At 47.1% G+C, this 20882-nt stretch overlaps 1 protein-coding gene across 1 annotated transcript in view; it reads left to right on the top strand.

Moving 5' to 3' along the window:
- The window catches only part of LOC115112749 (zinc finger homeobox protein 3-like), a 194628-nt gene that overhangs the window by 135766 nt on the left and 37980 nt on the right, over window positions 1-20882 (top strand). Inside the window, 1 exon segment of the mRNA XM_065013077.1 lies at window positions 18409-18516. Within this exon segment, the coding sequence (XP_064869149.1) occupies window positions 18409-18516 (108 nt within the window).

Below are 20882 nucleotides of genomic sequence, written 5' to 3'. Positions count from 1 at the left end.
GACAGCAACACATCCTCCTGCTCAAACACGATTGGCCGGTTTAGTGGCCAGTTCAGCCACAATAATGGAAGCCTGTGGAACTGGCCGACTCTCTAAACCCACAGGAGACAGGAGACCTGAGGTTGAGGCACATATGAGAGCCGCTTATCCTTCAGTCTATGAAGACAGGGCCATGAATTAATGCCAGTGTGCAGCCTGTCTCCTTATGCCCCCCCTCTGCCCCCTCCGCCCCCTGCAGTGGGAGTTGGGGTCTGGGAGCGGAGAACAGAGCGCCTGGCCCAGGGAACCAGCCTGCATCTGATTGCTTCATTACAGGCCTTTTCATTGACTTGGCTGCACTGAACTGATGAACTGAGACAGTAGACAAGGGCACATAATTGGGAGAAATGAATTCTTATCACAGCCTTCTCAGGAGGCTGCTGGTCCTGGCTGGAGCCATGAGAGGAGAGGCTTGGACTGGATGGATGGAGGGAGGGAGGGAGTAGGAGGGAGGCCCAGACCTTATGAAGCCAGGGCCTAGATTTGAACTGAACTGAGGGAAAACACCCCAAATCCACAGAGGTCCTTATTTATTGTTGCCGGTGTGTTGCTTCGTCTTAGTGATTAGTGTTTCATTTCTCTTGATAACTGACACACGGTTCAGAAGATTTTTCAATCGTTTATTCAGCGGGCCTCAGGAGAGACGCCTCTTCTAGTTAAGAGTTCCTTCACTGGTCTCCTCATCAGCTATCGCCCAAACGATGCCTCTGGGATGAATAACTTATGCCCTACCTGCCCAACTCTCCTCAACGAGCCCTCTCGCTAATTAAACAGAAGGGTGTTCTGCAGCGGGGACAATAACAACAACAAACAACAACAGCGCTAACAGCTACAGCTATATGCATACCAAGGCACATGGAAATAGGCTAGATGTGGGGGCACCTAGGCTAGCGGAAGCGAGCAGTGTACCACAGGACCAATTTAGCGGTGCAGGCCGTGGTCTCAGAGGGCCAGGGCAGGGGGTTGTTAATCCCTGGCCATGCCTGGGAGAGACCAGGGACTAATGAAGGCTCTGGCCCACCCTCTCATTTCCATGCATGTGTGCACAGTCAGCACTAAACGGAGGAGCGAGGAGGAAGGAACACGCTGGCTAACCTTTCATTTCACAAATGCTGCTGATGTGATCCTGAGACCATTAGGCTAACAGTTTCCTCTGAAAGTTAGAAAGTAATATTCAATTATGTGGCAGTGCATCCCTCATAATGTTCTCCACACTGCATAAATTAATAAGCCTATTTAGCAGAGCCCGCTGATGGGCCGAACGCACAGCACTGTCTGTGCTACTCCGCTGTCCCCTCCTCCTCCCTCTCCTCCTTCCCCTCCCCTTCGCTGCTCATACCTGTTCACTCGGCACAAAATGGATGCCGCCAAGCCATTTAATTGGCCCCCATTTCAGTATCCAAGGGCGTTGGGAATGGCTCTTTAATAATGTCTCCTTTCCCGTAACAGTTTTAAACCTGTAGCTATCCCCAGTGATAGTGAGTCATTGTTCTGGTCTGTACTGAGGGAATGCTGTCCTGGGCTCAGTGATGGACATGACAGAGTCAGGAGGTGAGGGGCTGTAACGTGGAGGAGTAAATACTACATGAACAGGGTCAGAGGTATTTTTGCTTTTGGTTATTTTAAAGCAGCTGTTCCATGTTCTGGCCGTGTCGGTGTGATCACTCACGGCTCTGCTCCTTCCTCTCCTCTTCCCTCTCCGAGCCGAGGAGCCAAAGATAACTCACTGAGTAGCTGTGTGTGACTGTAATCACTTCAATTCCCCTCCTCAGGAGAGCATCACCTCATTCAGCAACCCAGCTCTGCACCACCACCAGATCTCAGCCCCTTTTCACTCTGCTATGACACATGTGCATGAGGAAGCATAGGGGTCCTGAATACACAATGACACAATTCCACTTAGCATGAACACAGACCGTCTGGGAAACCCTGGTCTTGGACTACAGGAAGTAGTTGTCTTAGGTGACAGCAGGCCGTGACAGTAGCTTAGCCGGAGTAAATTACAACATTAAAGTACTGTAAACGTGTAGGGTTTGGGGGTCTTAGCTAAGAATGAAGTCTCCATTGCAGTCTGGCTGCTGTTAAAAGCCAAACGGTGAAATTAAGTGTGTTCACTTGACACGTGACCCAAGCTGGTGTAGCTGAATGCAGCTGAACCGGCTGTGGAACTGCAGTCAGTTTACATTATGAGGACTTCCAGAGGAAATGCATCGAGATGGAGGACGAAAAGAGAGAGAGAGAGGGTTCGGATGGGAGGGCAAGGGAATTGTGGAGGCCAAATTCTGCCTACTTTGACAAGATGATCTTTTCAGGGCTTTTTTGAGTCTCTCTTCTTTCTCAGATGAGCTTGCGCCCATACAGCAAATTGGTAAACTGATGAGCTTCAGATTACTACAGGCTGATAAGAGATTGGATGGATATACTGTTGAGATTAAACAGATAAATAGATTGACTGATAGATGAGTTGGTGCATCCCTTCCTCTGGCTCCTAGTCCCTTTTGTAATTAAGGTGTGTGCATAATCAAATAAATAAATAGTGTAAGAATTATTTGATAATGAATTAATACATGACAAGAAGTGAAGAAAGCAAGCAGCAGCTAATTGCATGAGATGAGTCTTTTTCGTGAGCTTTTTCAGGGGAAATCTCATTATATGCATCACAAACTATAATGCCAGATGAAATCCTGCTTTAGAAATATGTAAATTAGCAAACATTCTGTTGAGTGAAGGAAATCACGAGGGGGTAGCAAAACTACCAACCAGAGTGGAGTGACGACCCCAGTTTCCAAAGAGACAGCTGTAGTCTCAAACACTCTCTGTTTACACTGTGCAGTTAGTAGTGCACTGTACACACAGAGTACTGCCCAGGTCCCTTGGGCTGGGCAGAGACATGCCTGTTTACTCAGTAAAACGTGTCCACCTGTGTTCAGTCCTCTACTGTACCCTGTACCCCTCTGTGTTTCAGACCACCAGTGGTGGAGAGTAATAATAATCACTTAACCTTGAGATTCTGGGGGTAAATTTGTTTTTGAGATTTGGGTTTAGGATTGTTAAATTGCTCTTTATGAAGTAATTTATTTGTTTTGGCAGATGATTTCAGAGATGAAGAAGTGCATGGCTCATTAGAAGATATGGTAGATGATAGATGATATTTCACTTAACTGACAGCAGTTTTGTTTTGACAGTACCTATTTACAATCCACGAGCGACAATATGTTGCATATCATTTTGTATTATTTTTATCAGGTGCTGTGAACACAAGATAAGCGGAGTTGATAAGACCTATCTGTAATAATTGCACGGTTAAACCGAGATGGGCTGATTATGTAGTGCATAATTACTGTGGAAAAAACAGTGTGCCTATTAAGCTGCTCTCGAATGGCAGTAATACAGAAAGCAATCCAATTACCAATAGTTTCTCACACTGGAAATAAAGATTTCTCTAAATAGAAAGGATCCACTAACTGCTGATAGGGGATAATTGTGTGAGTGTTTGTGCAGTTAGAGATCTGGTGGATTGTTATCACTTGTAGGGCTAAATGCTGATGGGTGGAGAAGGCCTTGTGACACATGACGTCCTGAGTCTGTGTGTGTTTTTGGGACTGGCTCTGCTCTGCTGCCAGGGAGTCTGATAGCTGCTAAATAATTTATCCAGGCTGCAGCCCCGTAGCCACGGAGACCAAGGCCCCACCATGGCTGTCTGGCGACATCTCTCCTCCTGATGGACGGATGGACAGCAATTAGCAGATAGGGGCAGAGGTGCTGATGAGGGGCAGAGGGGACCAGAGTAAGATCCCCCACTCCACCCGCACCCCGTCATACAAACCCAACCTACCCCTCCTTCACAACAAGTAACGAACAAGGAGAGATTTATTCTGATCAAAGTGCAGAACTTTTTAATTAAGTAAAGGAGAGGTTAAAAGAAGAAAGCTAGAAACAAAAATTATAATTAAATTATTTAATAATAAATTATTTCCTATAAATGACAACACAATCACATTACGCTTCAGTAGAAACACAGAGAGGATATTGCCTTTTCATATTTCATGTGAAAGTAATGGATGGGATATGTAAAGAGGATCAGAAAGAAAGACAAATGGAGAAAGTAAGCTCCCGTGTTTGATTTGTATTAGAAACCGACCTGATAGAGGGAGAAAGTAAGCTCCCGTGTTTGATTTGTATTAGAAACCGACCTGATAGAGGGAGAAAGTAAGCTCCGTGTTTGATTTGTATTAGAAACCGACCTGATAGAGGGAGAAAGTAAGCTCCCGTGTTTGATTTGTATTAGAAACCGACCTGATAGAGGGAGAAAGTAAGCTCCGTGTTTGATTTGTATTAGAAACCGACCTGATAGAGGGAGAAAGTAAGCTCCCGTGTTTGATTTGTATTAGAAACCGACCTGATAGAGGGAGAAAGTAAGCTCCCGTGTTTGATTTGTATTAGAAACCGACCTGATAGAGGGAGAAAGTAAGCTCCGTGTTTGATTTGTATTAGAAACCGACCTGATAGAGGGAGAAAGTAAGCTCCGTGTTTGATTTGTATTAGAAACCGACCTGATAGAGGGAGGAAGTAAGCTCCCGTGTTTGATTTGTATTAGAAACCGACCTGATAGAGGGAGGAAGTAAGCTCCCGTGTTTGATTTGTATTAGAAACCGACCTGATAGAGGGAGGAAGGAGCGGAATGTTTTTCTCAATAAGTGGTGGCAGTCTTGTGGATGTTTTAAAGTGCCTCCACAATGTATTCATTGAATTCCTTTAGCAGATTGCTATTAGCAGCCAACTGGGGTTGAATCCTGATGACACAGACCCAGTAATGGAAAGGAAGGTACCCAGTGTATCCACTATATTCTCCTCTACAGTAATGCATCATATCCTCAGTACCTGGCCACAGTGCTACTGTTTGGACTGAGCTTTAGTGTACGTGTTATCCTGAGGGATGGTACATTTAGGTGGACCTGTCACTGTGCTCAGTGAGTCACACATACAGTACACGCTCCTGTCACACTGTGGGCTGGCCTGGCAGTGCCTGGCTGACACCCTGTCACATTGACCCAACTGAAACATTTCCATGTCCAGTTCAGTTCAGTGCTGAACCACCTCTTCATCCTCTCCCCAGTAAGATTTCCCTCCAACACATTTGATTTAGCAGGCATAGCAGACAGATAGTATTAGAAAGAAAACACATCAATGATAGCCCCCATATCTTATATTTTTTTAATCAAATTGATTAGCCATATTGGTATTCAGAAGCCTAGTCAATTCTGTTTTATCTAGCTAGGCGTATGCTTTTATAAACAAGCAGCCCGTCAAGCCCGGTGCTGACCGCGTGCTCCGAGCCAGAGAGGCAGGCAGGCGGGAGGGCTGGAGCGGCCCAGTCTGGAGAGAGAGGGCTTGTGGGTAGTGTGTTTGTGTATGTTTATGTACGTGGCAGGCCCGGGAGGACTGGTGTAGACTGAGCCATGTGGGGGCTGTGAGCTGGACTCCTAACACATCGAGGTGGGTGCTACATACATCCAACCATGGCCACATTGATTTTCTCAGCTGATGCCTCCACAGAGCGATCCACAGGCTGGATGGATGCACTACAAAGATATGCAAATGAAGCATTCGATAAACCGACAGGCAGAGATCTTTTTCAGATGGCCCGCTGTACTGGTGGGTCGGTAGTTCTAAACAGAGGCGTAAACAGATAAGTACCTGGTAATGGACACACAGACACGTGTATGCACACATACCTGGCAGCTTGCTGTGCGGTGGGACTGAAGAAGCCTGTTTCAATAATTCCACATTGAAACGAAGCCCCTTAGTGAACTAGGCTACGGAATGTGAATGTAAAGTAGCATCAACTTAAATATAAAAATACTCACACACAGTATATTAAATCACATGTTTTCCAAAGGCTTCTTCAAGGATATTGTTAGCATTCAATTTCTACAGCAGACATCATTTGTGTATATATAACAATACCGTGTGTATATTCACATTCAGTCTGCTTTATTTGTCAGATATTCAACAACTTGGTGAAGGTCATATTTAATACATGTGTGAATGTAAGAATGGTGCTGTCTTGTTCAGCACAGCGGGCTGTGTTGTGTGGCTGTGTGTGTGTCTGTGCAGAGAGTGAGGCTCTGAAGGTAAGCTGTACTGTGCTGTACCTGGTAATTAAAGGGAGTTTGTGGCAAAAGCCAGACATCGGGAGAGATGAGCTATGAACAAAAGAGCTGTGACAGTTTTGGGTTATGTGATTTTTATGTCCCTTTTTTGCCAAATGAAAAATCAATACATTTTTTCCGGGTTATACATATTCAGAGTGCCCGCCATGCTTCCTCCCTGATGGGGAGTGGGGAGAGGGAGGGGGAGGATGAGGGGGGGCTACTCGCCTGTCACAACTGTACCATCGCATTTTCCGACCCACTGGTGAATACTTCAGAGTTGATGTGATTGCCCTTCATGACAGCGGTGATGCATTTCTCTTAACCCCCCTCCCTCTGGATCCTGCTTAGCTAGCCCCCTTCAATAGTCTAGAAATAGTTGAAGCTATTGTGGTGTGAGATGACGGAAAAGAGGGATGCATTAAGAAAAGGGTTGATTTTAAAAGAAAGACAAGAAGGGGGGGAACATTAACATAAATGTGTGAGCGTGTGTGTGTGTGGGGGGGGGGGGTGGTAGAGGGAGAGAGGGTGTCTGTGTCTTTGTGCAGGCCAGATCTCCCCCAGGCATGAGAGAGGGGAGAGCAGTAGTGTGCCCGGTGATGTCTTTGTGCAGGACAGATCTCCCCCAGGCATGAGAGAGGGGAGAGCAGTAGTGTGTCCGGTGATGTCTTTGTGCAGGACAGATCTCCCCCAGGCATGAGAGAGGGGAGAGCAGTAGTGTGTCCGGTGATGTCTTTGTGCAGGACAGATCTCCCCCAGGCATGAGAGAGGGGAGAGCAGTAGTGTGTTCGGTGATGTCTTTGTACAGGACAGATCTCCCCCAGGCATGAGAGAGGGGAGAGCAGTAGTGTGTCCGGTGATGTCTTTGTGCAGGACAGATCTCCCCAGGCATGAGAGGGGAGAGCAGTAGTGTGTCCGGTGATGTCTTTGTACAGGACAGATCTCCCCAGGCATGAGAGAGGAGAGCAGTAGTGTGCCCGGTGATGTCTTTGTACAGGCCAGATCTCCCCAGGCATGAGAGAGGGAGAGCAGTAGTGTGTCCGGTGATGTCTTTGTACAGGCCAGATCTCCCCAGGCATGAGAGGGGAGAGCAGTAGTGTGTCCGGTGATGTCTTTGTACAGGCCAGATCTCCCCCAGGCATGAGAGAGGGGAGAGCAGTAGTGTGTCCGGTGATGTCTTTGTACAGGCCAGATCTCCCCCAGGCATGAGAGAGGGGAGAGCAGTAGTGTGTCTGCTGATGTCTTTGTGCAGGACAGATCTCCCCCAGGCATGAGAGAGGGGAGAGCAGTAGTGTGTCCGGTGATGTCTTTGTGCAGGACAGATCTCCCCCAGGCATGAGAGAGGGGAGAGCAGTAGTGTGTCCGGTGATGTCTTTGTACAGGCCAGATCTCCCCCAGGCATGAGAGAGGGGAGAGCAGTAGTGTGTCCGGTGATGTCTTTGTACAGGACAGATCTCCCCCAGGCATGAGAGAGGGGAGAGCAGTAGTGTGCCCGGTGATGTCTTTGTACAGGCCAGATCTCCCCAGGCATGAGAGAGGGGAGAGCAGTAGTGTGTCCGGTGATGTCTTTGTACAGGCCAGATCTCCCCAGGCATGAGAGAGGGGAGAGCAGTAGTGTGTCCGGTGATGTCTTTGTACAGGCCAGATCTCCCCCAGGCATGAGAGAGGGGAGAGCAGTAGTGTGTCCGGTGATGTCTTTGTACAGGCCAGATCTCCCCCAGGCATGAGAGAGGGGAGAGCAGTAGTGTGTCTGCTGATGTCTTTGTGCAGGACAGATCTCCCCCAGGCATGAGAGAGGGGAGAGCAGTAGTGTGCCCGGTGATGTCTTTGTGCAGGACAGATCTCCCCCAGGCATGAGAGAGGGGAGAGCAGTAGTGTGCCCGGTGATGTCTTTGTGCAGGACAGATCTCCCCCAGGCATGAGAGAGGGGAGAGCAGTAGTGTGTCCGGTGATGTCTTTGTACAGGACAGATCTCCCCCAGGCATGAGAGAGGGGAGAGCAGTAGTGTGTCTGCTGATGTCTTTGTGCAGGACAGATCTCCCCCAGGCATGAGAGAGGGGAGAGCAGTAGTGTGTCCGGTGATGTCTTTGTGCAGGACAGATCTCCCCCAGGCATGAGAGAGGGGAGAGCAGTAGTGTGTCCGGTGATGTCTTTGTACAGGCCAGATCTCCCCAGGCATGAGGGGAGAGCAGTAGTGTGTCCGGTGATGTCTTTGTACAGGCCAGATCTCCCCCAGGCATGAGAGAGGGGAGAGCAGTAGTGTGTCCGGTGATGTCTTTGTGCAGGACAGATCTCCCCCAGGCATGAGAGAGGGGAGAGCAGTAGTGTGCCCGGTGATGTCTTTGTGCAGGACAGATCTCCCCCAGGCATGAGAGAGGGGAGAGCAGTAGTGTGTCCGGTGATGTCTTTGTGCAGGACAGATCTCCCCCAGACATGAGAGAGGGGAGAGCAGTAGTGTACCCGGTGATGTCTTTGTGCAGGACAGATCTCCCCCAGGCATGAGAGAGGGGAGAGCAGTAGTGTGTCCGGTGATGTCTTTGTACAGGCCAGATCTCCCCCAGGCATGAGAGAGGGGAGAGCAGTAGTGTGTCCGGTGATGTCTTTGTGCAGGACAGATCTCCCCAGGCATGAGAGAGGGAGAGCAGTAGTGTGCCCGGTGATGTCTTTGTGCAGGACAGATCTCCCCAGGCATGAGAGAGGGAGAGCAGTAGTGTGTCCGGTGATGTCTTTGTGCAGGACAGATCTCCCCAGGCATGAGAGAGGGGAGAGCAGTAGTGTGCCCGGTGATGTCTTTGTGCAGGACAGATCTCCCCAGGCATGAGAGAGGGGAGAGCAGTAGTGTGTCCGGTGATGTCTTTGTGCAGGACAGATCTCCCCCAGGCATGAGAGAGGGGAGAGCAGTAGTGTGTCCGGTGATGTCTTTGCCTCCTGCCCAGGCTTTTAGCCCATCGCCTGCCAGGGAAAAGCACAGTCTGCATCCTCCTTTGTCCATAATGTGTGTATAGGCAAGGCTACCGTCATACAGGACACAGCGTTATGGCCAGTCAGAGCTGTTTGCCTGTGTGTATTCTGTCTGAATATGTGTGTGTGTGTAGAGGTTAGTTGGAGAGAGTGATCCCTGAATGCTCAGTCCCTGTGCAGGCACATTAACCTACATCCCCCGCTCCTCTCCTCCTCTCCTCCACTAAAACACAAAAGAGAAGAGAAATAGAACTCCACTCTTCACAGATGTATTTATAATGTGTCTAAATATCAATAACACAAGCAATAATTCTACTAATTAGTATTACTTCCTACTTTAGGACAAAATACTTTAAATTGCCATATGCTGTGTGTACTATACTGCCCAATTAGATAGTCATGTTTTTTTTGTGAGCTCTATTTTGAAGGGAAAGGAGCTGTTTCATCACGATTGACGTCCTGTTTACAGCTCCCTACTTATGGGAGATGTAGAGCATCCATTGCAATAGACATGTCGTGTTTGCGATCCGGTGTCACATCAGGTATTGAAACAAAGTGATGTCTATTTAGAATAACAGGATATTCCGGTGGCATGTGTAAATTAGATTTCCCCCTATTAGACGCTGCTGCCGTTGCGGACAGATAAAATCATTCCGTTTGCATGACCCTTGGTGACCTGAATAAGGGCTGAATGTCCACTGAAATGGCCAGTGACTTTGAAAGGCTAGGGGGATCAAATGAAGTGTTGCTTGGAAGGCTTAGGGGTTGGCCGGGCATGTCGGGGGGTTAGGAGGGAGTGCTGGAAGAGAGAGAGAGGAGTGAGAGTGTGAGAGAGAGGGGATGGGGCCCACTGGTAGTGTTCTAAGGCAGTGTGAGCTATCCCTGCTGTTTGTGATTAACTTGCTGTTTAAAGTTTTTGGGCTATTAGCTGCCCTAACCCCGGACCCCCACCCCTCCTCCTCTACCTGCTCCTCCTGCACCTCCCCCTCCTGCCCCCAGCCCCAATGGAGACACAAAGTATTCATTCATATTTAGATGGTGAGGTCACGGCAGGGCCAGTGGGGAGAGAGTGTCATGTCCTTCCTTAGTCAGGTCAGGAATCTAGCAGTAACTCAGTCCCACACCGCCAGAGAGACACCGCAGCCCTTTAAACCAAGGTACTCTTCTTTCCTTCCTAAATGTGAGGAGCGTGTGTGTGTGTGTGTGTGTGTGTGTGTGTGTGTGTGTGTGTGTGTGTGTGTGTGTGTGTGTGTGTGTGTGTGTGTGTGTGTGTGTGTGTGTGTGTGTGTGTGTGTGTGTGTGTGTGTGAGAGAGACTGAAAGAGCATTAGAGATACATGACACTCCTCTGTAAGAGTGTTGGGCAGTCAGTTGGTCAGCTTGTGCAGTGTGATGGTGTGACGCTATGTCGCAGAGCGCATGAGTCAGACACTGTGTTTATGGTAGCAGGGGAATCACCCAATCCTCACCACATGTTTGACTTGCTTTATTTCTAATTGTATCTTATGCTTGTATTTACAATCACTTTGGAAGTTTCCTGTCGACATCCACTAAGTATGAAATATTATTAAATATGAATTATACACATTTTGCATTTGAATATTTTTTTAGAACGAGTTCTGCATTTATCACTTATATTTTGTATATCACTTTTATATATTTTTTTGTTTCTATCTTCAATTAGATGTTGATATCAGCAGTTTGTTGGACTGTTTGAATGGCGGTGTAGTTGCTGTGTGGTACTGTGGTTGTATCATATGTTGTGGTTGACTATTATTACTAAGTGATGGCCCATACCTCTCTAACCTCTCACCTCTCTGGTTAGGGAGTGGGCCGTGTTTTACTCAGTCGTGGTTTTCTGACAGCTAGCTCATCAGGGAGGGCATGAGGAGGGGTCTGGGCCGGGGCAAGGATACTTTTTGGGAGGGGTGGGAGTGTTTTTCTGTGTGTTGTGGTTTAAGGGAGTGAGGAGGGGGGCTTGTGTATGGGGCAGAGAGGTGCTGATATGAGGAGCGGACAATGCATGAAAGCCCCCAGCATGGGGCCTGTGTCCCATTGTCCCATGGTACCCTCCTGTCACTTTCATTTGACACCCCCCAGTCCGGAGTCAGGCCAGCTTTGATATGGGGATGGGGTGCAAGGGACGATGGGGAGCAGGGGGGATTTTAAAAGAAAAAAGTAGAGGAGAAAGATGGTCCGTGAGGTGTGAAATAAGATTGCTTTTTATCCGACAGCGCGGCGCTAAAGAAAAGGAAGCTGTCCAGAGATAAAGTGGGGGAAGTGCACCCCTGATTTCCAGTTGAAGCACTGTGACACCTGGTTAAAATGATAACAACAGCCTCAATAATCATAATGAGAGTAATGAGAGCTCCGACACACAGCCAGCTCCACGCCACAGAGGAGCACCAGTGACTAGCACATCTCAACCCCCGATCCTGGTACTCTAAGACTGGGGAGAGGCACATCTCAACCCCTGATCCTGGTACTCTAAGACTGGGGAGAGGAGAGGGAGAGGCACAGCTCAACCCCTGCTCCTGGTACTCTAAGACTGGGGAGAGGCACATCTCAACCCCCGATCCTGGTACTCTAAGACTGGGGAGAGGCACATCTCAACCCCCGATCCTGGTACTCTAAGACTGGGGAGAGGCACATCTCAACCCCTGCTCCTGGTACTCTAAGACTGGGGAGAGGAGAGGGAGAGGCACAGCTCAACCCCTGCTCCTGGTACTCTAAGACTAGGGAGAGGAGAGGGAGAGGCACAGTTCAACCCCTGCTCCTGCTACTCTAAGACTAGGGAGAGGCACAGCTCAACCCCTGCTCCTGGTACTCTAAGACTAGGGAGAGGCACAGCTCAACCCCTGCTCTTGGTACTCTAAGACTGGGGAGAGGGGGGGGGGCACAGCTCAACCCCTGCTCCTGGTACTCTAAGACTAGGGAGAGGAGAGGGAGAGGCACAGCTCAACCCCTGCTCCTGGTACTCTAAGACTAGGGAGAGGCACAGCTCAACCCCTGCTCCTGGTACTCTAAGACTGGGGAGAGGAGAGGGAGAGGCACAGCTCAACCCCTGCTCCTGGTACTCTAAGACTAGGGAGAGGCACAGCTCAACCCCTGCTCCTCGTACTCTAAGACTGGGGAGAGGTACAGCTCAACCCCTGATCCTGGTACTCTAAGACTGGGGAGAGGAGAGGGAGATTCACAGCTCAACCCCTGCTCCTGGTACTCTAAGACTAGGGAGAGGAGAGGGAGATTCACAGCTCAACCCCTGCTCCTGGTACTCTAAGACTAGGGAGAGGAGAGGGAGAGGCACAGCTCAACCCCTGCTCCTGGTACTCTAAGACTAGGGAGAGGCACAGCTCAACCCCTGCTCCTGGTACTCTAAGACTGGGGAGAGGCACAGCTCAACCCCTGATCCTGGTACTCTAAGACTAGGGAGAGGAGAGGGAGAGGCACAGCTCAACCCCTGCTCCTGGTACTCTAAGACTAGGGAGAGGCACAGCTCAACCCCTGCTCCTCGTACTCTAAGACTGGGGAGAGGAGAGGGAGATTCACAGCTCAACCCCTGCTCCTGGTACTCTAAGACTAGGGAGAGGAGAGGGAGAGGCACAGCTCAACCCCTGCTCCTGGTACTCTAAGACTAGGGAGAGGCACAGCTCAACCCCTGCTCCTGGTACTCTAAGACTGGGGAGAGGCACAGCTCAACCCCTGATCCTGGTACTCTAAGACTAGGGAGAGGAGAGGGAGAGGCACAGTTCAACCCCTGCTCCTGGTACTCTAAGACTAGGGAGAGGCACAGCTCAACCCCTGCTCCTGGTACTCTAAGACTGGGGAGAGGAGAGGGAGAGGCACAGCTCAACCCCTGCTCCTGGTACTCTAAGACTAGGGAGAGGAGAGGGAGAGGCACAGCTCAACCCCTGCTCCTGGTACTCTAAGACTAGGGAGAAGAGAGGGAGAGGCACAGCTCAACCCCTGCTCCTGGTACTCTAAGACTAGGGAGAGGCACAGCTCAACCCCTGCTCCTGGTACTCTAAGACTAGGGAGAGGAGAACGGGACAGACAGGGACAGGCAGAGGAGTCTGCTGCTGAGCATGAAAGGGAGACTGACAGACATGCAAAAATGAGCAGGGATTCACTTGTGTGTGAGGAGCACTGGAGCCATTTGCAGCAGGTAGGATTGGATTATGTGTTAATAGAATGGCTGTTAGTTTAGCCTGTGTTCAGCTGCAACAGAGGATGGAGTTTGACTGGCTGATGTACACTGTCTATATATATTATTATTTCAGTCTCAGAAGGAATACTGGAAAGTGCAGTGGTTACCATCCATTATTTATTAGTCCGTTTGTGCCTGTCAGTGGGATTAGTATTAGTGTAATCACTGTTCTTCTGGGGGAAGGAAGGCTGTTCGGCCTCATCTGAAGGTTATCGCACTGTCTTCCCCGTCTCATCTTCACCGGCCGCTTCCTGCAGAGCATCTGCTTTTTACATCTCCACATATTTCTTCTCCTTTTTCCTTCCCTGTGTCTCTGTTGCTCTCTCTCTCCTCATCCACCCACCCCCCATTAATGTGTGTGAGTACCTCGCTCTCTCCCGGCTTGTATAGGGTGACACCTATGGGTCTGCTTAAGCCCCTGCACTTACAGGCAGGCAGAGGGAGAGCGAGGGAAGGAGAGCAGCAGCAGCCGTGTGTGTGTGTGTGTGTGTGTGTGTGTGTGTGTGTGTGTGTGTGTGTGTGTGTGTGTGTGTGCGCGCGCCTGTGGGAAATAGATGCTTCAGTTTGTCTTTTTCATCTCCATGTCACACCATTTCACCTGGCTGCTGTGTCTGTGATGCCTTCTGCAGACAGAGAGCTGGTAGGATGTGTGACTGTGGACTGTCTCTGTTGACATGCAGTGGAGGGCTGATATTGTTATGGGTGTAATCTGTGTGTCTGCAGTGGAGGGCTGATATTTGTATGGGTGTAATCTGTGTGTCTGCAGTGGAGGGCTGATATTTGTATGGGTGTAATCTGTGTGTCTGCAGTAGAGGGCTGATATTTTTATGGGTGTAATCTGTGTGTCTGCAGCGGAGGGCTGATATTGTTATGGGTGTAATCTGTGTGTCTGCAGTGGAGGGCTGATATTTCTATGGGTGTAATCTGTGTGTCTGCAGTGGAGGGCTGATATTTCTATGGGTGTAATCTGTGTGTCTGCAGCGGAGGGCTGATATTTCTATGGGTGTAATCTGTGTGTCTGCAGTGGAGGGCTGATATTTCTATGGGTGTAATCTGTGTGTCTGCAGCGGAGGGCTGATATTGTTATGGGTGTAATCTGTGTGTCTGCAGCGGAGGGCTGATATTGTTATGGGTGTAATCTGTGTGTCTGCAGCGGAGGGCTGATATTGTTATGGGTGTAATCTGTGTGTCTGCAGCGGAGGGCTGATATTGTTATGGGTGTAATCTGTGTGTCTGCAGTGGAGGGCTGATATTGTTATGGGTGTAATCTGTGTGTCTGCAGCGGAGGGCTGATATTGTTATGGGTGTAATCTGTGTGTCTGCAGTGGAGGGCTGATATTGGTATGGGTGTAATCTGTGTGTCTGCAGTGGAGGGCTGATATTGGTATGGGTGTAATCTGTGTGTCTGCAGTGGAGGGCTGATATTGTTATGGGTGTAATCTGTGTCTGCAGCGGAGGGCTGATATTGTTATGGGTGTAATCTGTGTGTCTGCAGTGGAGGGCTGATATTGGTATGGGTGTAATCTGTGTGTCTGCAGTGGAGGGCTGATATTGTTATGGGTGTAATCTGTGTGTCTGCAGTGGAGGGCTGATATTGTTATGGGTGTAATCTGTGTGTCTGCAGTGGAGGGCTGATATTGGTATGGGTGTAATCTGTGTGTCTGCAGCGGAGGGCTGATATTGTTATGGGTGTAATCTGTGTGTCTGCAGTGGAGGGCTGATATTTTTATGGGTGTAATCTGTGTGTCTGCAGCGGAGGGCTGATATTTTTATGGGTGTAATCTGTGTGTCTGCAGCGGAGGGCTGATATTGTTATGGGTGTAATCTGTGTGTCTGCAGCGGAGGTTTATTCAGCTTGCCTGATTAGATTAACGGAACAGTTTAATATCGCTGTATGAGGAGGGTTAATGAAGACAATTCATTAAATGACAACCTCCAGGCTATTGTCCTTTACATTTGAACGATTGAGGTTAGAAAGGGCCTATTGTCAAAGCTCTGAGTGTTTCTCCCCGTCTATTTCCAGTCCTAATCTATGAGTCCGTTTTACAGGCTCTTCCATTTGCATCCTACTCTTAGGCCACTTGTGACCTTTCATTAATTATGGCTGGGCCCGGCTTTAATCATAGACACAGCCATTTGCCACTTAAAGATGTACTGCCGCTTGTGGAATTAAATGTCTGCATTTCTACATTCATTATGGGGGGTTACTGTGCGGTGTGTGGCGGAAGTGTCATACATCTTGATTAAAAACCCAAATGAAGAAGTGTTGTGAGCGAGAGGGGGCAGGCAGGCAGCAGAGGCTGGGGGGAGCTCTCTCTGCTACGTCCCACTAGAGATCCGCCTGGAGGATGCTGAGGTGACAGCTGTTGTATTCAGTGACGTTGAATAGAGTCCAAATCTGGACTGTGGATCACTGCAATGTTCCTGAAAAAGCATGTTAAAGTGTGGAGGTGTGGAATTAGACACACTGTGAGAGTAGGACAGCTCAGAATGACATGCAGACCCTTTTAAAGGTGTACAATTTACCTGGGGATTATTTTGTAATCTGAGCACCTGTGCGGCTGTGTGGTATTCTAATTCTCGCGGAGTTGTGTGGATTTGTGCAGGCTGGAGTTCGATGGGATTTTGGGGCTAGGCTGCGGCTCTCCTCTGGTTTACCAGGCAACGGTTTAGGACCGCCTCGCCAGCACAGGATGGGCTACGCTGGACGGAACTTGCAGGTTGCCTTGGAAACATAATAGAGACATGGTCAATAATAAAATAATGAAAAAATGTATTTATGCGAGTGGGATCTGGGGATCACTTAAATGTGCTTTTTACTGGGAGCCAGTTATCCCTGTTAAATACCTTCATTTATACACAGGATCCCCGTCTGCTGCTAGCAGTAATGTCTAACATCATAATCCATACACCAATCATTCTGTTGTGAGGAGAGGGGCTTCTTACTTTGGGAAACAGTCAGGAACGCCTGGATATTGCTCTTGCCTCATGACACAGAGGTGTTTTCTGTTGAGTTAAAGCTTTGTCAATGACAATCTCCTCAATGCTGTAGTTATTATCATACCTGGTATAATTATAGTTATTGCAATTAGGATGCAAGCTTGTATGGTATCTTCAGTTCACAGTAAGAAGCGCTTTTCAGGCCTCTAAATCCAACCTTTTGTTAAGTCAGTGAGAAAATCACATTGACAAACTCATAGGTTCTTTTGTAGGATGGAATTGTATATTGTAGTATTGAGCTATATATTATTGCTCTCTTTAGTGAGTGTGTTTCTCTTGGTGCATCAGTGATTAGGATAGCAGAACTCCAATAGCACATTATCATCGCAATTTCAGCCTGATCTAAATGTGTAATCACTTTACACACGCTATCATGTGTCTCTCGTCGTATAGCTTTCATTTCTCTTTGATTTACATGTGAATATGGAAGCACAGGAAATATCTATTTACCATGAGAACTGAAGGAGATTGAAATGTTTGAAGTACTTCACGGATTGCCAGTCATGAATGAATAGAGATAATACAAAACAAAACATTGAACCATTCCGTGCTGGTAGTGAAATGTACATCTTTCATTTGATTCAAAATGTTCTACTCAGAAACTATTTTTAGAGGATATTTGTGCTAGTGAAGTTTGATGGGACTTTGGCTCTGTGTTTCGGTCCAGGTTACATAGTTGGTAACTACAGTATAGGGGTGTAAGTGCTGTAGTAGATCATATGAGACCATAAAAGTCGTGTACGTATTGGCTTGTCTAGTGGTGAGCTCAGATCAGATGTGTGTTGACTGCAGGGCTGAATATGTGAACAGGATATTTCAGTGGCTGTTGTTGTAGTATTGTCAATATATCAATAGACTGTCGAGTAGAGACCCGAGAGTGGAAGCATTTTCAAAAGAACATTTAAGTACATTTGCTGAGAATTAGCTGACTTGTGTAGTAACTGATAGGCCTTATTGACTGCGGCCCAGTTTACTGTTGTCAAATCAATGATGTTGCGTGCTAGTCGCACTACTTTTAAACAAACTTAACAGGCTGAGGGGCTGCTCGGGGGGCACTGGAGAGAAATAAAGAAGATTGATGCGCTTTTTATTATCAGTGTTTTGCCATATTTCCCTCTCTGCATTACTTACAGATGGCATTATCGGATATTGTTTGGCGTTCAATGTTTTTAAATGGGCTGATATATTGAGCTGAGGCTTTTAAGGTCATTACAAGGGATTTCTGTATTTGACTTGGCAGAAAAATCAAATGAATTGCCGGTCTGAAAGTTTTAAATATTTATGATTTTTTATTTCGCAATAGCGAGGAAGTAGAGGTGAAATGAGCCCTGTATTGGTAAGTAGCCTAGCAGACTGCAGCTGGGGACAGTAATGCATGTGGAGAGAGAGAAAGTGAGAGAGAAAGAGAAGGAGAGAAATAGGGAAAGAGAGAGGAAGAGAGAGAGAGAGAGAGAGAGAGAGAGAGAGAAACACGCTCTTTCTCTAGAAACACGCTCCTCACACAATAATTTTTCCTGTCTGCATACTTCAAACTGCTTTGGAAAATGTGTGTATGTCTCTACCACATGTGTGCGGTTTTCTGCAGTTTTATGTCCACATTAAAGAGAGGAAGCCATAAAGATATTTGTGTCATGGTCTTGAATAAATTAAGAATTATAACTTTGGGGCTTGTGTAAAAAATCATGATGGTTATTATTATTATTATTATAATATTTTCAAATGAACTGTAATTATCTTCTAAATGTGTTCATATTAGTGTGGATACAGCAGAGAAAATATAATACCTTTCCTCTGTTTTGATTAACAAAAATGATTTCTCTAATTTTATTGTTTTAATGAAACTAAATGGCAAAATGCACTCATGGTGATCAAGCAGCACAGGGCAGAACGCAGATCCCGCCCTCTTTGTCTGGTAACCTTTTAACTGCGTGTCAGCGAATGTAATTGTTGTAAGCTCCTATAGAAAAAAACTGCTGCTGTCCCTTTAAGTGCTTCCACCAATTCTGATGGCGTGTTGATTTACATATCCCATCCTCTCCTCCCCCTTCAGGAGAGCTGAGCGAGGATGTGGAGGCTGCCAGTGAGACCACCACAGAGCAGGAGGACCAAACCAAAGACAGAGAGAGTGGGGGGGAGAAGGAGCTCACCAAAGGGACAGGTAAGGCCTATATTTACACTACACACATTTAGGCAACACTGCCCTCATGGATCATGTGCTATTGCACCTGATTTGTTCTCAACAGAAGGCCTTTTGTCTCAAATAATTATACAGATTCTACACAAATGTCAGAGTCCCTTTAATATTGCTCTGTTACAAATCCACTAATCAGTTTGTGGTGTTTTTTTTAAAAGGAGGCCTTTCTGTTTCTTACTGTAGGAGGGAGACAGGTCTCCTCTCATCAAATCCTATTTGATGAATTAGGCCAAATTGTCAATTGAGCTAATCTGGTCAGGTGACTCATGTTTTGTCAGTTGTCAGTAGATTTTATGGAGAGGGGCCTGGGCGCATAATTCAAGCTCAGCCACGTGTGGGTGGCCATGTGACAGGCCTGCCTGCCTGCCTGCCTGCACTGCACTGATTGTGTGTGACACAAACACACACCTGTGTTAAATGTTATCAGATAGGGATATTTCTCTCCCTGGGCTTTCAGATGCCAGGTGCAGGTGTTGAGTTCCATGGAGAGGTGGGGCTTGAGCTGAGGGGAGACATTAGTGTTAGGGCCTATTCTAACCTGAGGCCTACTGTTACCTGCAGATTAAAGGCCTGTGTTTTGGTGAGAGTCCATGATTGTTTGTTGTAGGTTTTTAGGGTGAATCCTATCAACTTTTAATGTGATTAGTTTACATCAGTGTGCATTAGAAATGGTTTAGCTGATTTCCATTAGAAATGGTTTAGCTGATTTCTGCTGCTCGTCGAGGTCAGCAGGTCCAGGCTGAATGTGTGTGGGTGTATGAGTGTGAGGAGGAGGTTCACAGACAGGAAGTGTTTGTGACTGCCCCCCACTGCTTGGTCCCCGTGGCCATATGTTCACGTCAGAGCATAGCTAGGGTTTGTGTCAAGCCCTGTTGGGGGTTTGGTCTGGATAACCAATCACAGCACTCCGAGACCAGGAATATTCTAAACTTACTCGGTAGAATTAGTTAGAAGATAGTAATAATAGTTAGGTAACAATCTAGTAATAGTTACAGTAATAGTCATTAGTAATAGCAGTATACTATATAGGGCTCTATTTTCGGCCAATATTTTTGTTTGTCATCCCTAACACCAGGTTCGGCAATTTATCTGTCTTATATCAGTTCGCTTGCGTTCAGATGGGCAGCGTGGAAGTATTTGAGGCATGTCCTTAAAAACATGATCCAAAGTGGTAATTTCAGCGCTGATAGGGATATTTAAGACCATGTATTTTGACAGGGGAAACAGCCTATCCAGCCGTGACACATACTGCCCATACGTACATGGAACAAGAGTAGCCTAATGTGCTTTTGGTGCCTTTAGAAACATTAAAACCTTTTTGTTTTCTCCTATTTCGTTTTATTTGGTTAAAAAACAAGCATAGCCTTTACCCTCCTCTCAATTAGGCTTTTTTTGTCTACTCTATGCAATTTGCGAAGTAGTCAAGACTGCCGATAAAGGGTTTGTGCCTCCTGAGACGGCTTGGAAATAAATCTTAATCACCGATGCTTTATTAAAATATAAAGTTGGAGAGGAGGAAAACAGTGAGCTGACATTTACTTTTTTATCTAAGCATTGTAGACAGGCCCACATTATTTTAGCCATGCAGGTCCTGTTTTGGAAGTGCAGAAAACCCTTCATATTCTGTGTTCTTTTAATATTATATGCCCACGGGGAGAAATTATGGTGTCTGTAAGTGTGACATAGCCTATTTAAAACAAGTTTGTAGTTTTGTTTAGCATTTTATTAGAATTATTTGTTCTCTTTTAGGCCTAATCAATAATTCATTGAATCTTGCTTATTGACAATGTTTGGCATGTCCATGCTCAGCCATAATGTAATTTACAGCAGGCCTAGCCCCTATATCAGTGTGAATGCTATTGAAGGCATGCAATTACTTAGAACAATGTGGACTGCAAATGGGTTCAAGTTAACCTATTTAGCAAAGTTCTACAATTTTACTTAGCAAAGGCTTACATTTTGTTATTTCATTTCTGTAAGCCATTTAATAAACTATAATGGACTAACATTGGAATTGGAGTTGATTCCAAGGCAATACATAAAAGGCTGTAAATATACAACTTGAAGCAACCACATATTTCACCAGGAAGCACGTTCTGATTGGCCAGTGAGGGGCCAAGCCCTCGTTCTGATTGACCAGTGAGGGGCCAAGCCTTCGACACACCCACAACTTGTTTATTCATCAAAACCCAGCCCTTTCGCACCAACGCTTTCCCATTGGTTCTTGGTGGGGTGTATAGAGCGTTGAGGCCTGAGGTGCTTTCCCGTTGGTTCTTGGTGGGGTGTATAGAGCGTTGAGGCCTGAGGTGCTTTCCCGTTGGTTCTTGGTG

This window comes from Oncorhynchus nerka, linkage group LG28 (assembly GCF_034236695.1).
Source record: "Oncorhynchus nerka isolate Pitt River linkage group LG28, Oner_Uvic_2.0, whole genome shotgun sequence".
Taxonomy (NCBI): domain Eukaryota; kingdom Metazoa; phylum Chordata; class Actinopteri; order Salmoniformes; family Salmonidae; genus Oncorhynchus; species Oncorhynchus nerka.
Note: the sequence above shows the minus strand (reverse complement) of the source record. Positions and strands in the feature narration are given on the sequence as shown.